The sequence below is a fragment of the Dermacentor silvarum genome, chromosome 4 (genome assembly GCF_013339745.2).
Source record: "Dermacentor silvarum isolate Dsil-2018 chromosome 4, BIME_Dsil_1.4, whole genome shotgun sequence".
NCBI classification, from domain to species: Eukaryota; Metazoa; Arthropoda; class Arachnida; order Ixodida; family Ixodidae; genus Dermacentor; species Dermacentor silvarum.
In genome coordinates, this window is record NC_051157.2 from 53,273,446 (window position 1) to 53,287,670 (window position 14,225).

The 14,225-nt window shown below is 47.8% G+C and overlaps 1 protein-coding gene across 3 annotated transcripts in view; it reads right to left on the reverse strand.

Moving 5' to 3' along the window:
* Window positions 1–14,225, reverse strand: part of LOC119450039 (putative polypeptide N-acetylgalactosaminyltransferase 10) — a 156,231-nt gene that overhangs the window by 111,175 nt on the left and 30,831 nt on the right. For all 3 annotated transcript variants that reach the window (XM_037713390.2, XM_037713391.2, XM_049665601.1), the window contains exon 2: window positions 11,043–11,321. In XM_037713390.2, the coding sequence (XP_037569318.1) occupies window positions 11,043–11,219 (177 nt within the window). In that variant the 5' untranslated portion in view covers window positions 11,220–11,321. The remainder of the gene's footprint in view (window positions 1–11,042; window positions 11,322–14,225) is intronic.

Sequence of the window (14,225 nt, forward strand, 5' to 3'; positions counted from 1 at the left end):
CGTGCAAGAAACCTGCCTTGAGCGGCAAACGCTCACATTTCACTCTGGCGCCAATGTCCGCGCTTCTTCGAAGGAGCGCATACCTAACAGACACGCACGTGCAGAATTGGGACGCGCGCAAAGTACAGCGCGCGGCAAAGGATTTTCGCATGCGAAGGGGGGCTGCAACGAACGGTTCTACGCTAGTACAGAAGAGCGATCGCTGCCAGGCGTGCGACTGAGCGTATGAAAGCGCCGCCTCGGTCCATCCGGCGGCTCGGCCGCGACCGCCGCCTGGCGTGCTCGTTCGGCCGACTTTTCCGAATTACGCTAATTAGAGAGCCATTAGAGTGGAAACCGGAACGCTCTCTCGCTCGCTGCATCTATATAATCTCTCTCCAGAGCTTTCCCACGTCGACGGCATGTGGGCAATTTCTCGCTACGCCGAAGTCGGGACAAGGCATCCTCTCAACTAATCCGTGCGCTCCCCTCCCGAAAACTCGGCACAGGTGCTGCCGAAAGCGATTCATGTGGAATTTGTAGTGAGAAGCAAACGCGGGACTCGGTTAAAAAACACGGGACGAGAGCTTTTCTTCCTTTTTTTTTTTCTTCTTTATTAGCTCGCAATCGCAGTTAATTAGGAAAACTGAGAAGCAATTTATATGCACACGACAACGAAACAAAGAAAAGGAACAGCAGCACTACAAAGCAATCACGCCGTGGAATCCGGTAGCCGAGCACGTGTTTTCCACAGAAAATTCACGAAGACACCCAAGTGTGCTCGAGCGCCCGTTACACGCACGCTTCTTCGTCCCAAAACGCAGGCATGTCCCATGTATCTGCGTTTGAGTCGAGGTATATGTCGTACATATTTCGCTTCGACTCCGTGTACAACACGTCCGCACTTGCAAGTACTCAGCAGCCAAGTCTAAGTACGCTCAGGATCCCTGGCCTGACCGCCGCATAGTCGAAGAAAGATACCCGCCTATACCCGTCGGCCACTTCGCCTCACACACAGCCTCCGTCCCTTTACCAACCTGACAAAACGAAAAGGCAATCCCCCCCTGCCGCCACCGTTAAGGCTAATGGCACCATCAGGCCAGTCGTCGAAGCCAAAGCCGCACCGTTTTACGAGCGCCGAGAGAGGGGTATAACGGTCACGTTCCCTACGGTTTCCGGCCTAGCTGCTCTTGTGTGCACTCCTTCGCTTTCTCTCGGAACGACGCAGAAGACCGTCACGATGCGCCCATATACTGCTTCCGGTTCATTGCGCTGTGTAAGGTCGCCACCGAACGGGAGCTGTGCGCTCCGTCTCACAATCGCCGTGCACTGCGGAGACTGCTATGACGCGGATATCGCATCAGCCAGAGAGGAACGAGAACCGGCCGCGTATCTCGGAGAAGGGCTTGACCATTGTGCGCTGCTAACCGTTCCGTGATCCCTCCGATCAAAGCGTGCCCCGCACGAGAGAATTAGTGGCGGGAAATGCAGGAACGTATACCTTCTGGTACTCGTTCCTGACTGGCTGACGCAAGTAGTGTGTCTTGGTTTGTTTGCTTTCTTGCAAGTCAAAAGCAATTTACGGCTGACGAAACGCGTCCTGAAACAATAATCTGCAAGTATCAACAGCCTCAGTGCTAATGTTTATATATCGTGCCTAGCTCTGACTATATCGTGATGACGTTGACCTACTAGATACGTGACACGAACGGTAGCGGCAAAAATTCTGAGAAAAAGAAAGAAACTATGTACTTCTCTTGGTGCGCACGTCCAAGGACACAGTCGCATCTGCCGCCACACCACGTCGGTGTAGAGACTGGTTTAGGATACATATCGCATACACGCTATACTTTTTCCCCGCAGACCAGTTCGCAAGCTTCGTGTCAAACCGTCCACCACGGTTTCGTCCTTGTAGACCGCACCTTGAGAAAATGGAAACGAAAATTCAACCCTGAATTCGATCTTATCGATCTACCATCGCTGGAACGACAGCCCCGCTTACGCAGGAGAGTCCGGTTTCAACACAGGCGTCGTTTCCCCCGTCGGCCACGAGGTGCAGCCACGTGGCTTACGTCAGCGATGTTAGCCCCTTTACCTACAGTTCCAAATACTTATATTGAGCGTTGTCCTAGCACACCCGACAGCCTTTTTTTTTTTTTTTTTTTTCAATTGTGAATCGGCGAAGTGTACGTCCAGGTTGAGCTGAAAACAGCCAGCTGGCTCCTGCAGTGTGGAACGTGCAGAACGGGAATGAAAGATTTTGATTGATTGATTGATTGATTGATTGATTGATTGATTGATTGATTGATTGATTGATTGATTGATTGATTGATTGATTGATTGATTGATTGATTGATTGATTGATTGAACATTTGAAAGCAACAACTCCGCTATACTAGAAATGCCGCACGCTCTATGTTTAACCTAATTTACTTATGGTTCCTTAAAGCGCAGGTAAATCTAAAATGTACGAGCGGTTTTGCATCTTCTCCCCGTCAGAACGCGGACGCCGCAGCCGAGAGTCAAACCCGCAACCGTGTGCCCACAGCAGCAGAACGCCACAGCCCCTGGCTGAACCAGCGCCGGCCGGCTGAAACAAACAAAGGGAAACGCGGAACGCAACAACGTGCAATCAAGCGATGACGCAAAAGTAGGCAGAGGTATAGGCGGGGAAGAGTACGCGGGGAGCGGGAGTCTACGTTTACGACGAAAAAGAAACAACGAGAAAACGAACGTCGGAAGCAGCGCCGGCGGGGGATCCCACGAACAGCAGGCAAAAGTGCTGGGTAGGCTGCGAGGAAGCGACCGGTCCAACCCGTCCTGACCGCAGACAGACGGACCACGCGTGCATTCGCTGAGGCGGTGGCCCACTTCTCTGGCCGGCCAAGAAGACGGCAATTCGAGAAGGGGAGCTAGGAGAAACGCGGCGCGGAAGCCCCTTCAGTGAACTTCGCTAACCTTTCCCCCCGCTGAGTTGTTCTTTATTCTCACCGCGAAAGCCACTTCCGCAATCTCACTGCCGCCATCGCCGGCAGCGGCGTCGCCGCAAAAACCCACGAGGCCGGCCTCTGCAGTGTGTAACGCAACGCACGATGCACGCACATATACAGACCTGTTGCCAAGGCCGCAAGCTTGGATTGCGCGGGAAAGACACGCATGTGCGAGGCGGTTCTTTCGTTTTTTTTTTTTTCTTTTTTTTTTTTTTCTCTCGACGTATAGCGTTAGCCACGTATATTACACGGCCTGCGCTGCTACGCAGCAGACAAAGCCATTCAAGAAAACAGATGATCGAACGTCTCAAGCTTCATTATTTTCGGATGGCGATTCGGTCCTTACATGTTGCATCACAATCAATGTTCCAATATTTTTTTTCTTTGAGTAAGCCTAGAAACTGTTTGATTTGCAACCTCTGGGCATGAATTTATTGATTCCAGAGGAAAAAAAGAAAGGAGAAAACCTAGACTATGTGGCACTCTGCAAAGCATCTACTCCGTCATGCAATTATGTCACGCTGAGGCTGTATTTTGTAACAATTCATTTTGTTTTCAGACCTTCTGTTCTTATCACCTGCTCGCCTGCAGCGGTCGATACTGGGAATAACTGCGATGTGACAACGTACAAACCAGCATTGAGAAAGGTGGAATGAAATGGCGCGCCACAAAATGCAGTCACATGGTTATTATGCAGCAGGGAAATGAGGCTTGCCCGGTAGAACAACAACAGAACAGCGATAAAGCAATAATAAAGCACAAGCTAGCTCATGTTGCTGTATTAGCAGACTGCTCTAATAAATTGGCCACATCCACCATGTTTAGGGGAAGAGTTCGACTTGACCGTCAAGAGTCGCTGGAGACCCGTCGATATTTCGTTGTCTGAAAGCGTCCCTGCCTGATCTCATTTTTTCCCCCGAATATGAAACGACAGCCAAGAGAGCCACGTAATCAATTACTGTGATCTGGTTGATATGAATTCCGCTATTTCTTCCAGAGCCACGAGGGTAAAGCGAACTATCGATGCGTAATGAGGATGTTGTGGGGTTCGCCTCCCCAACCGCCGGCTATGCTGTCCTTTCTTACTTTCATTTGCGTTTTCCTTTAATGAGAATATAAAGTTTCCCGCATCTTTGATCATCACATAGTTACACAGTTCAGTAAAAAATATAAAGAAAACTTCATATCCACAGTTTTCCTTTGCTTCACTGCATAACCCGGTAAATATAAAGAAATATAAAAATTATAAAGAAAACTTCATATCCATTGTTTTCCTTGGCTTCACTGCATAACCAACTACCTGACTGGTGACGCTTGTCTAGTAACCGTGAAGGTCAACGCCACCGCCGTAATGGTGCCTTTAACGACAAAGCAAGGCTGGCGCGCATGGAGCGTCGACGATAACGTGAACGCAAGGGAGAAGGAGCGGACGCCGGACAGGCGCTGTGGAGAATGACTAGTGTGTACATCCGCCGTGCAAGCTAATTGCAGTTGCATCGCCGTCTGTATATATGCGTGCCCCCATGCACACGAGACCACTAAACGCATACTTCCTCAAAACAAAAAGCACATTGAAAAATGTAGCACTGAAAACAAACAGAAAGCTAAGCTAAATGTGAACAGTTCTTAACGTCAATCAGAGAGAAAGTAAAAATAGGCGCACTACAAAAACAGATCCGAAGAACTTTTTTTGAAAAACTTTCCTTTCGTTCTTTTTTTTTTTTTTTTTTCGTGTCCTTTGCTGGCTTCGCGATTAATTTCTTAAAGTATTTAACATTTAACTTAGTCTGTCAATCATGAAACCTTCAGAACAGGAGAAACACTATAAGACTGAAGAAACGAGAGTTTACATCGCACAGACCGACGCATCAGCGCATATAGATAACGCAGATTCTCGATTTCTCCCACCTTCGCCCTTTTCCATGCCACAATAAGCCGTTTCGAACGCCAAGCTTTCCTGCCACAGACTTCTACGTTACACCGAAGAAAAGGCCACATGAATGGCAAAGTAGTGGCGCCTCTGCTCGCACGACAGCTAAAGAAACAAGTCGATGACCTTTGCGCACGTCACGCAGCAGTCCCCGATGCCGCCACCGTTGGGAGAACGCTCGCCCCGCACCATACACACCGAACGGCCTCCAATCTGCGCATCTGTCATCGCAACGGAGGCTCGTCGCATTAAGTACAGAAAGAAGGGAGAGCCAACCGACGACGAGTCCGGAATCGACGGCAACGAGTGGACGCGCGAGCCTCAGAAAAGGAAAAGTCGACGTCCCGTCGCCGTAATGAGAGCACTCGGACCTCCGGCAGCTGCTTCGCGACGGCTGGATGACTGGAGCACAGTGGCGACGCGACGCACGCAGGGGCAAAAGCAGTATAATGCGGCTGGCGGAGTGGAAATGTCGTCGACGTTTCTCTCTGACGCTCGATGAGGCCGTCTATTGCGGCGACCGGCTGTCGGCGCTTTCCTCGCACAAAGATTCCATCGGCGTATAGCCCCGAGCTCTGGGAAGCCCAGCAGCTTATGAGCGGTTGTTGCCTGGGCGGCAGACGGGACCGCTGCCGTAAACCGCTGTTCATTCGCGTTAGTGTTGTCGGTTAGCGGAGGGTTCTGGCGCTTGGGAACGACTGTCGTAACTTCGCTTGGCATGGGCATTCCGCGCTGCCTTTCGTCTTTCTTTGCCGGTGTTTTTTTTTTTACATTTACGATAAAAACGTTTGCAATGTATCTTGTACCACACGTTATGCACCACGCTGTCAACATAACAACAACGTAAACATTGGAAACCGACTGCGTTAAGAAGAAATGAAAAAAGAAGACGTACAGGGTGGAAAAAGTTCGCTGCTCATGAAAGGTGTTGAATTATCTGATACTAAAGAACACCCCTTCACGAGTATTAACAGCTGTGCTGTTCTTAGTCGAGCGTGCGCCGTCACGCAATAGCAGAGCCGGAACGGTCACCTGAGGTGCTCAAGATAATTCCCAATCCGGACGTGCGTCTTGTTAACCTCCCTGCATTTCCTCTCTTCTATTTCTCTCTCTCTCTCTCTCTCTCTCTCTCTCCCCTTCGCTATAGCGTCTTTAACAACCCCCTGCGCAGTGTCGGCACTTTAAACCCAACATTTTTTTTTTTAGTTTACTGTATACATTCACCTCGCTTTTAAGGCGAATTTCAGACTGCACAAAACTAGACATATAACGGCAGGCGATTCAATTCAAACGTCGCACTTCAAAGGCGTCCTCGAAAAATATGTACACCGCCACGGGGATCGAGCGACTAAAGCATGCGGCACAAAAAAAAAAAAATGACGGCGTGCCGCTAGACGATGACAACACGATCTCAAAGTCAGTCGCTTTTTCCTGCTCCAACATCATCCACGAAACAGTTCGATGGTTCCTCAATATATATACACTCCCAATAACCCCAGAGAGCGATGTAAATGTGTTATCCAGACTGCGTTCCGACTGACCACTCAAAAATATCAAGAAACTGTTTCGAAGATATTTTTTTCCTTCTCACATCAGCATACTACGTAACCCACATTTGTACGTCGTTTCTACCGTTATTAAGGCACTTGTCGGAGCAGCGCCAGGGTATTTTCAGACCCGAATGCAGCGTCAAAGGATGCCGCGCCCTATATACGGTGGGCGTGATAACTGCGCGCGGTGTCTTTGATGCTTTCATCCTCGGGGGAACGCCGTGCACTAGAAAACATTTCATGCAAAAGAATAAACGATAATGCATGGAAAGCAGCGGAAAGTAACGCCATTGTGAATCCTCGGTACGTGCTCGGTATAACTCAATCTGAACGTAGACTCCCTTTGGACGTAACTCTCTTTGGCTGCACTTTTATAGGGGTGGTTTAAACGCTCAAAAACACGATGAGCTCCGTGGATGTGAGATTCGTGCGACAAGGATTTACTATGATAAAGCGCATGCATATTTGATAATAGCGTTAGAAAAGTCCGCGATTTTGAAGCGAGGGTAATGAAAGTGATTCCTTGATATCTGTGATGTGCGCAAATATTTGGTTGAGATGCATCATGATGCTCTTTTTTTTTTTTTCGTATTGCTTCCAGTTTAGTTCCAGTTCCAGTTCCAATTGGGGATTCCAATTTATCGAGGCGTATTCTATCTTCGGGTGGACGAGCGTAGTGTATGCTATTAGCTCAGCAGAAGAGTTAGCCAAATATAAGTTGCGTCAAATGAACCCAAGTGTCCTTAATGCCTTACTAGTTACTATATTAATGTGCTCGTTCCAGGATATATCAGAAGTTAATCGGACTCCGAGGACACACTTTGAACAAAATGTGGATACACTTTGAACAGAAATGGCCCGAATTGCGTATAGTAGCTCGGTTCAGGGTTATTTTCTCTGGTAGACATCGTGGCCTTTGTTTTAGAAATGTTCCACCCACCACTGGTGGCATCTAAATACAAGTTTATCAGGTCTAATTGTAATGCGTTCGTATCTTCAGTCTTGCTAATTATTCTGTACAGCCATCCGCGAATAATATGATAGTGGAAGGCGTGTTTCCTGTGTCGCTAACACATATTACGAATAAAACGGGTCACAGAACTGAACCCTGTGTTGCGCCGAGTTTGATCTCGTGCAGAGCAAGGCACGGCCGCGGAGAGGTTTTGGCAGTCTACACACTACCCAGAGAACAGAAGTCGTTAATAAGCTCATTTTAATGCGTTAGCATTCACGCATTTTCCGAGGGCTATCTATGCTTGTATCTATGTACCTTTGTAACTAACCGTTTTTCCACGTGTACCTGGGTCACTGGGTAGTCAGGGGTCGAATGGTTAGCGCGTCGGGTTGCTGGGATGAGGTAACAGGGTTCGAAATCTACCATCGGACCAACTCGGGTCGCTGAGTATGTGGCAACGTGTACATACGATCCACTCTTCCACGAACCTCTTTCAGAACGACATGGGGTCACTGTAGACGCGAGACTGGGTGGGTACCGCTGTTCGAAGAAACCCTCTGACGCCGACTTGTAGTACTGGGTATGTGCCACTCGGTCTGTGCTGGTACACAATGAACCTATTTGATGCCAACTTGGGTCACCGCGTATGTGCCAGTATTTTACTGCGAATACTATAGATGAAACCATCCATTGACAGCCTGCGAACTCGTGGCCTTACACTTTTTGTCGACTAATTTATTTAGACCCAGCATAGGCTCCACTGGAGCAACTTTCTCAGACTAGCTGTTTAGATACGTGTATATTAGTGATGTCTTTGCCATGCAGAGGGTACTGGCATCAAGCAGCCACCTGTTCCCCAGCGCGGAAAGTCACCGCGGTCGGAAACTGGAGACGTCCCTCCGAAGAAGCGAAGATGCGGCCGCCTACGCAAGTCCCTGCGGCGGAGGGTTCTCTGCAGGCGCTAACGACTTGGGGACGCGCAGCGTAGGCTCGACTGGAGCAACAGATTGGTCGCTCCTCGCTTCCCGAGTGCGCCTAACAATTCCTCTTCCTTTTTCGCGAAGGCAACACCTCGAAACCAAAGACAGAAAAGAAGAAGATGCTTTAAGTTAACTTGTTCATTCTTTCCGTATATATTTTCTCAGAGGTACTGCGAGGTCCCTGTTCTACGAAGACGCACGCACGCACACATTCTTGCTCCCTCGCGATAGCGGTGCAGCGCGGCAGCGTCTAATGTTGCTTCCTTTTACTCTACTTTTCACCTTACTTGCGGTGCCATAAATCTTCTGTGTTCGTTTTTCACCCATTCTAGACGCGTTTCTCGAGGCAAGAAAAGTTTCACCGACTTTCAGCCTTAACAATTATTCTCTACTGCGGCGAACGAAGAACTATACGCGCGAAGTCGTTTATTACGAAGCTACACTATCGCCACTAAGCAAGCCTTGAAGTTAATCACTGCGCACACGAGCCCGTGAATTCTTCATTAGCTTCCGGGAGACAAGTAAACAAGATACGTCCTGTTATTTCTTCCGCTGCACATTGCACCTGCAGCTATAAGCATATCTTCAGAAATGAAATCCACGTTTCAGAAAAGCATGAACATAAACAAGCGTCAGAGCGCCCTATACCAATTTACCGCAACACTAGTTTCTCCGAACCAGTTTCGGTTTCGGTACCTGAAGTGTACGCGTCATTACGTCATTATACATTGGATAGTTTACTATATATATTATGAGCTGCAACATCAAGCCTAGCTTTATCATTGTAAGACGTCAGCAAATGTTTCCCTGAGTCATGACGTCACAATAATGTCGATGACGTGAGGTCCTGCACTTCAGTATCACATTAAAATACCTTATAAGTGCTTCCAACCTTCGTGTTTGCTAGGTGTCACCCTTTGCCGAGCGAGAAGCGTATATGGCCGAGCTTTAGTACAGCTTCGAAAATATGTGTCAGTACACACCTTTAGGATGGATTAATGAATTACATTTCTGGTAGACCACATATCCCAGTCTCGGCGCGAGGGGACACTCCGTAAGGCAAAAATGACGCAAGTGCGATTGAATTAAATTGCGCAGTTTTTCGTGCCAAAACCACGATTTCATTATGCGGCACGCAGTAGTGGGGGACTCCGGACTAATTTTGACCACCAAGGGATTTTTACCGTGCCCTCAATGCACGGGACACGGGCGTTTTTGCATTTCGCCCCCCATCGAAATGTGGCCGCCGCGGCCGGGATTTGATCCCGCGACCTCGTGCTTAGCGGCGCAACACCATAGCCGCTAAGCCACCACGGCGGGTTACGCAAGAACGAAAGATAGCTGACTTCCGTACTATTGTGACGTTATAAAAGTTGAACAGCGTCCGCCCAGGTCTAGTTATTAGTCGATCGATACGCAAATATTACAGCACATTGTAGAGGCACGAAAGACTCGACCAGCTGAGTTTGGAGAACATTTTTTGTTATATAAGAACAGCTAAAGCAAGCGAAAATAGTTCAAAATCCGCGGCGACATGCTAAGGCACCGTCGCTAAGGTTGTGGCGCCAAATTCAAAATCGCTAGTGGCCAATATTTCTGAAATAAAAATAAAGTATTCGAAGCATACTTCATCAGACTGAAACAAATTATACCCCAGTCAGGCGAACAAATTTAGTTGCACATTGAACGAGCGGAAAGTGTACAAAGTGGAAAAGTGTACAAGCTACTCGGCGAGTATTATTCAAGCTCGTACCAGTTTGTACTAATACGCGTGAATGGGTTCGATTTTTTTTTTTTAACGACCCGTTTCACTTGCTATTCCTTTCTTAAGACAGTAATGCAGTAACAAATAACAGTATGACAGTAATGCTGTAACGAAGGGTGAAAATAATGAAAAATGAAGTGGGACCTTTGCAAAATACCGACACCGTGCAGTGCGATGTGCGCCTCTGATCACCCTTAATGATCACGCCGACTTAATGGAAGCTTCACGGAAGGATTAGCAGCGCACAATGGGCGAGAGCCCTCCTCCCTTCTCATAACGCTGTCACGGCTCCTGTTACCGACTGGGTGACACGCTCGAGCCCCAGCGTTCGCCGCACTGCACGTAATTTGTGAGGCCACACTACTAGAGGCAACTGTGGCGCTGCCATCGTTCAGCTACACGGCGTGAATGATGGGTAGTGCATGTATTTGTCTAATATTCGTGCTTGTGGCTTGAGACGTTCACGTGGCGTTATATGCAGCGCTTTACCTTTCCGAATTTCCAAGAAATCGTAGTTTTCCAAATGCAGGAAGGCATAATAAGTTTCTTCGCACAAACATATGCATTGCGAATTGTCGCTTTCGTATATGCAGGAGCTTTTTGAAAGTGATAACTTAGCAAAGCTACCGAGCCGTTCGAAATCAGGACAAAAATTTAGGCAAATTTAACGGTCCTCGCACTACCCATTGTTACCATACTGGCTGAACAAAGGCAAACTTACAGCTCCCGTAGGCACCACAGTTCCAAAGTTCCCTCTAGTAATTTCTTGTAGGAATTAAACTCTATGGGTGAGACGTATAGTCCCTCCTCCCACCGCTCCCCCTTTTCGCCCCAAGTCGCACGTCAGAAAGGCCAGGCCATGCGAGGCTTATAGACAGGCGGCAGGCTCTAACCTCGGCGCCGGCGTTGGGTTCCCGTGGCGCCCTGGGCAGGAAGGAGGCGCCGCCAGGCACATAGTCCAGCACCTGGTTCCCGCTGCCGGCTAGGCTGCGGAACAGCAGCGTGGTGCACAGCACCAACGCCAGCGCCGTCAGCGCCAGCTTCAGCATACGCCGCGTGTTGCGGCGCATGGCTGCTGTGGGGCGCTAGCGTCGTCAGGAGCAACAGCGGCGACTCCCAGGCATCCTTCTTGGCGGAGGTTATCCCCGCTCGAGCAGCAGTCGGCGGCTAACCTGTGCAACACACGAAACGATCGGATTGGTTATCCCATACGAGAAGTTTGAACCGGGCTGGTATATACAATGTAACGATTACATTAAAACGCTATTACATCGCGTGCTTCGTCAGTGGTGCGAGCAGCACTACATCAACGTTATCGCCAGGATCGGCCGGTCGTGAACTGTGTATGATAAGCAAGGAAAAGAATCGAGCGAAAGGAATCCTTAAATTATTTAGGCCCTGGTTATGGAGAAAGAGAGTGAGTGAGAGGCAGGGAGAGAGAAATTGGGGGATGGCCGCTCAATGTATTTTGACAAGTACCGAAGTCTATCGAACGAAACAACACAGCAGAGTGAAAATTCAATTATTTAAACACAAATATGAAAACGGAAAGCGAGTTACATAACTTAAGCAGAACCATCAGGCCACATAACGTGCTAGTCGAAAAGAGGTATCTTTGCATACAGGGCAAAAAGCGTCAGATACCGAAGCCTGCGGCCAGATACGGTAATATAACTGAAAAAAAAAAAGATATCCTGTCTAAAACATGAAATAGCGCCGGTACCGCTACGATAAAGGGTGTTTGCTAACGAGCTGCCGTAACATCAGATGAGCGATGCGCGCACACGTAATTCGTTTACAGCGAGTAATGTGTGCTTTTCGAGATTAGCTACAGGCAGACGGTTTTCTTGCATAATAAATGAAAGTTCCACGGTAAATCAACGAAAGGCTTTAAAAACAAAAACTCTTTAACGAAAATCTTCCAATATATCAACAAAGGCAAACAAAATTTTCCTAAAGCTAGATCAGTAGGAAAGAAATGTGTGTTGCTACATTACTAGCTCCAGCGCACGTTAAATATTGTGTGATAATCATTCAGTTCATTCATTACGTAAAATACATTCATTAGTTTCTCCATTAAGAACTTTCTAACAGATGTATTTGTGGAATTGAATCCTCCTAGTTTTTTTAAAAGATTTCATACATTGGCGCTCCACGTATTTTTCTCAACGGCCTTCCTCAATCAACCAAATCAGTTCCCCGGAAATCCGCGAGGCAGAGGCAAGTTTAGGAAACTGTAGTTCCTATCTACTTGAACGTGTGGAATGCCAACTTTTACTTTCGAAAAGTCCTTATCGTGTACTTCTGTACAATTTGTGGAGGAGTATCAATTTTTTTCATCTATCAATCTTAACGGCGCTAAGTTACACATGCCACTTTTTCATGTGTGCATGATTTGTCGCCCGTTGCCACTGCCATCCGCTAATATTATTATTATTATCAGCATATAACAGCGCGTACACAGAACTTAAGGGCGCTAAGTTACATATGCTACTTTTTCATGTGAACATGATTTGTCGCTCATTGTCACTGCCTGCCGCTATTATTATTATTATTACATCAGCATACATCAGCCCGTATACAGAACTTATTATTGTACAAAAATATAAACAAGGAAGCAAGAAAGGGCCCGCAGCAGTTGACGATGGAAACGAAAGCCTCTAAAGCGTGTTCCGTCCGCTCAATGTTTCAGAGCGGCATGAATGCTCCCCCTGAAATATGCAGTATACTAATGAAGCATAATGTAATGCTGCTGTTCTCATATCTCGCATTAGCTGTAGGTATATGTCACGGTGTATCAACCAGAGTGGGAAAAACGTGCTTAGTATAAAAAAATCATAACAATAAAATGACCTCTGATTCAAACGAACGCTATGAACGCTATGTGCGAAGAATGTGCTTGAGCAGACAAACAATTCAACGTCAACAGTGACGTAAGTGCACGCGAGCTTCGTAACGGCGTAGGCACGACTCGCCACGACCGATATTGAGAAGCAACGATCGACGCGTCTATAACAGCGCGAAAGTGATGCAGAAGAAAATATGCGACGGAGGATTGGCGCTCGTAATTCGTGTGCCCCCATGACATGCTGAAAGTGCGCGCCCCGATCCCATTGTCGGAGAAAGAGGAATGGCGTGTCTGCTTTTGGGTTGACACCTTCACGTAGCAAAGGCCCGCAGGGGGAAAATAAGCAGATTGAGGGCGTCTCAATGAGAGGCTCAAGGGGGGCCGCTAATGAGATTGTGGCCGAAACGACGCCTAAAAATAAAAAAGCTTCCCAACGCCGAAGGTTCCGCGCCGACGGCGTATCTGCACAGCTGCTTGAGTTCCATTACGTTATGCCACGGCCCATCAACACTTTTCTGTTTATACGTTTAGCGTGTGCGATACGAAGTGATCGTCCATTTATAAACTTATAGTTCTGCTTCGAGTGGGATACCGTTAACCCCGAGAAACGAAATAAACAACGAAGTTTGAAGGCGTCCTCTAACGATTAATCTAAAGAAAGTTAGGTGTTTTTTTTTTTTTTTTTTTTTTTTTTAAGCGATAGCGTTAAGGGCCCCGTGTCGCAGAAAATCCGGCGTCGGTGTCGGTGTCGGCGTTTGCGCCGGCGTCAACGGCCGATAAAATAATCCCGAACCTCCCCGACCACGCAGGCCCTCCGCGTGGCGCAGAGGCGTTAGTGAACTAATTGAATTTCTCAAAGTGCGTCAGATAAATCGTAAAGTACGACTTAACCACAACCTACAGACGCGTCAGATTGTCAGATTGTAATTCGAATGTACGAGAAAACATAATTCTGTTACGCGGAAACTGAAACACAAACACATTTTCCAGCATTTCTACCATTCATACAGTGGCGCGCCCCGGTCGGTTCCTTGCAAAAACCCCATCCAGATGGCGCTCGCCTCCTCGACAGCGGCGCGCGGACGCGAAGGTGGTGAAAAAAGAAAGCCACAGTTGCAGAGAAGCGCGACAAGCAGTCGGGAACTTTCAATGTTTTCGCGTTCGACTCTTAAAGGCGAAGCTTAAGCGTTCTCCAATATTTTGTTTAAACCAACCAGTAACATTCACG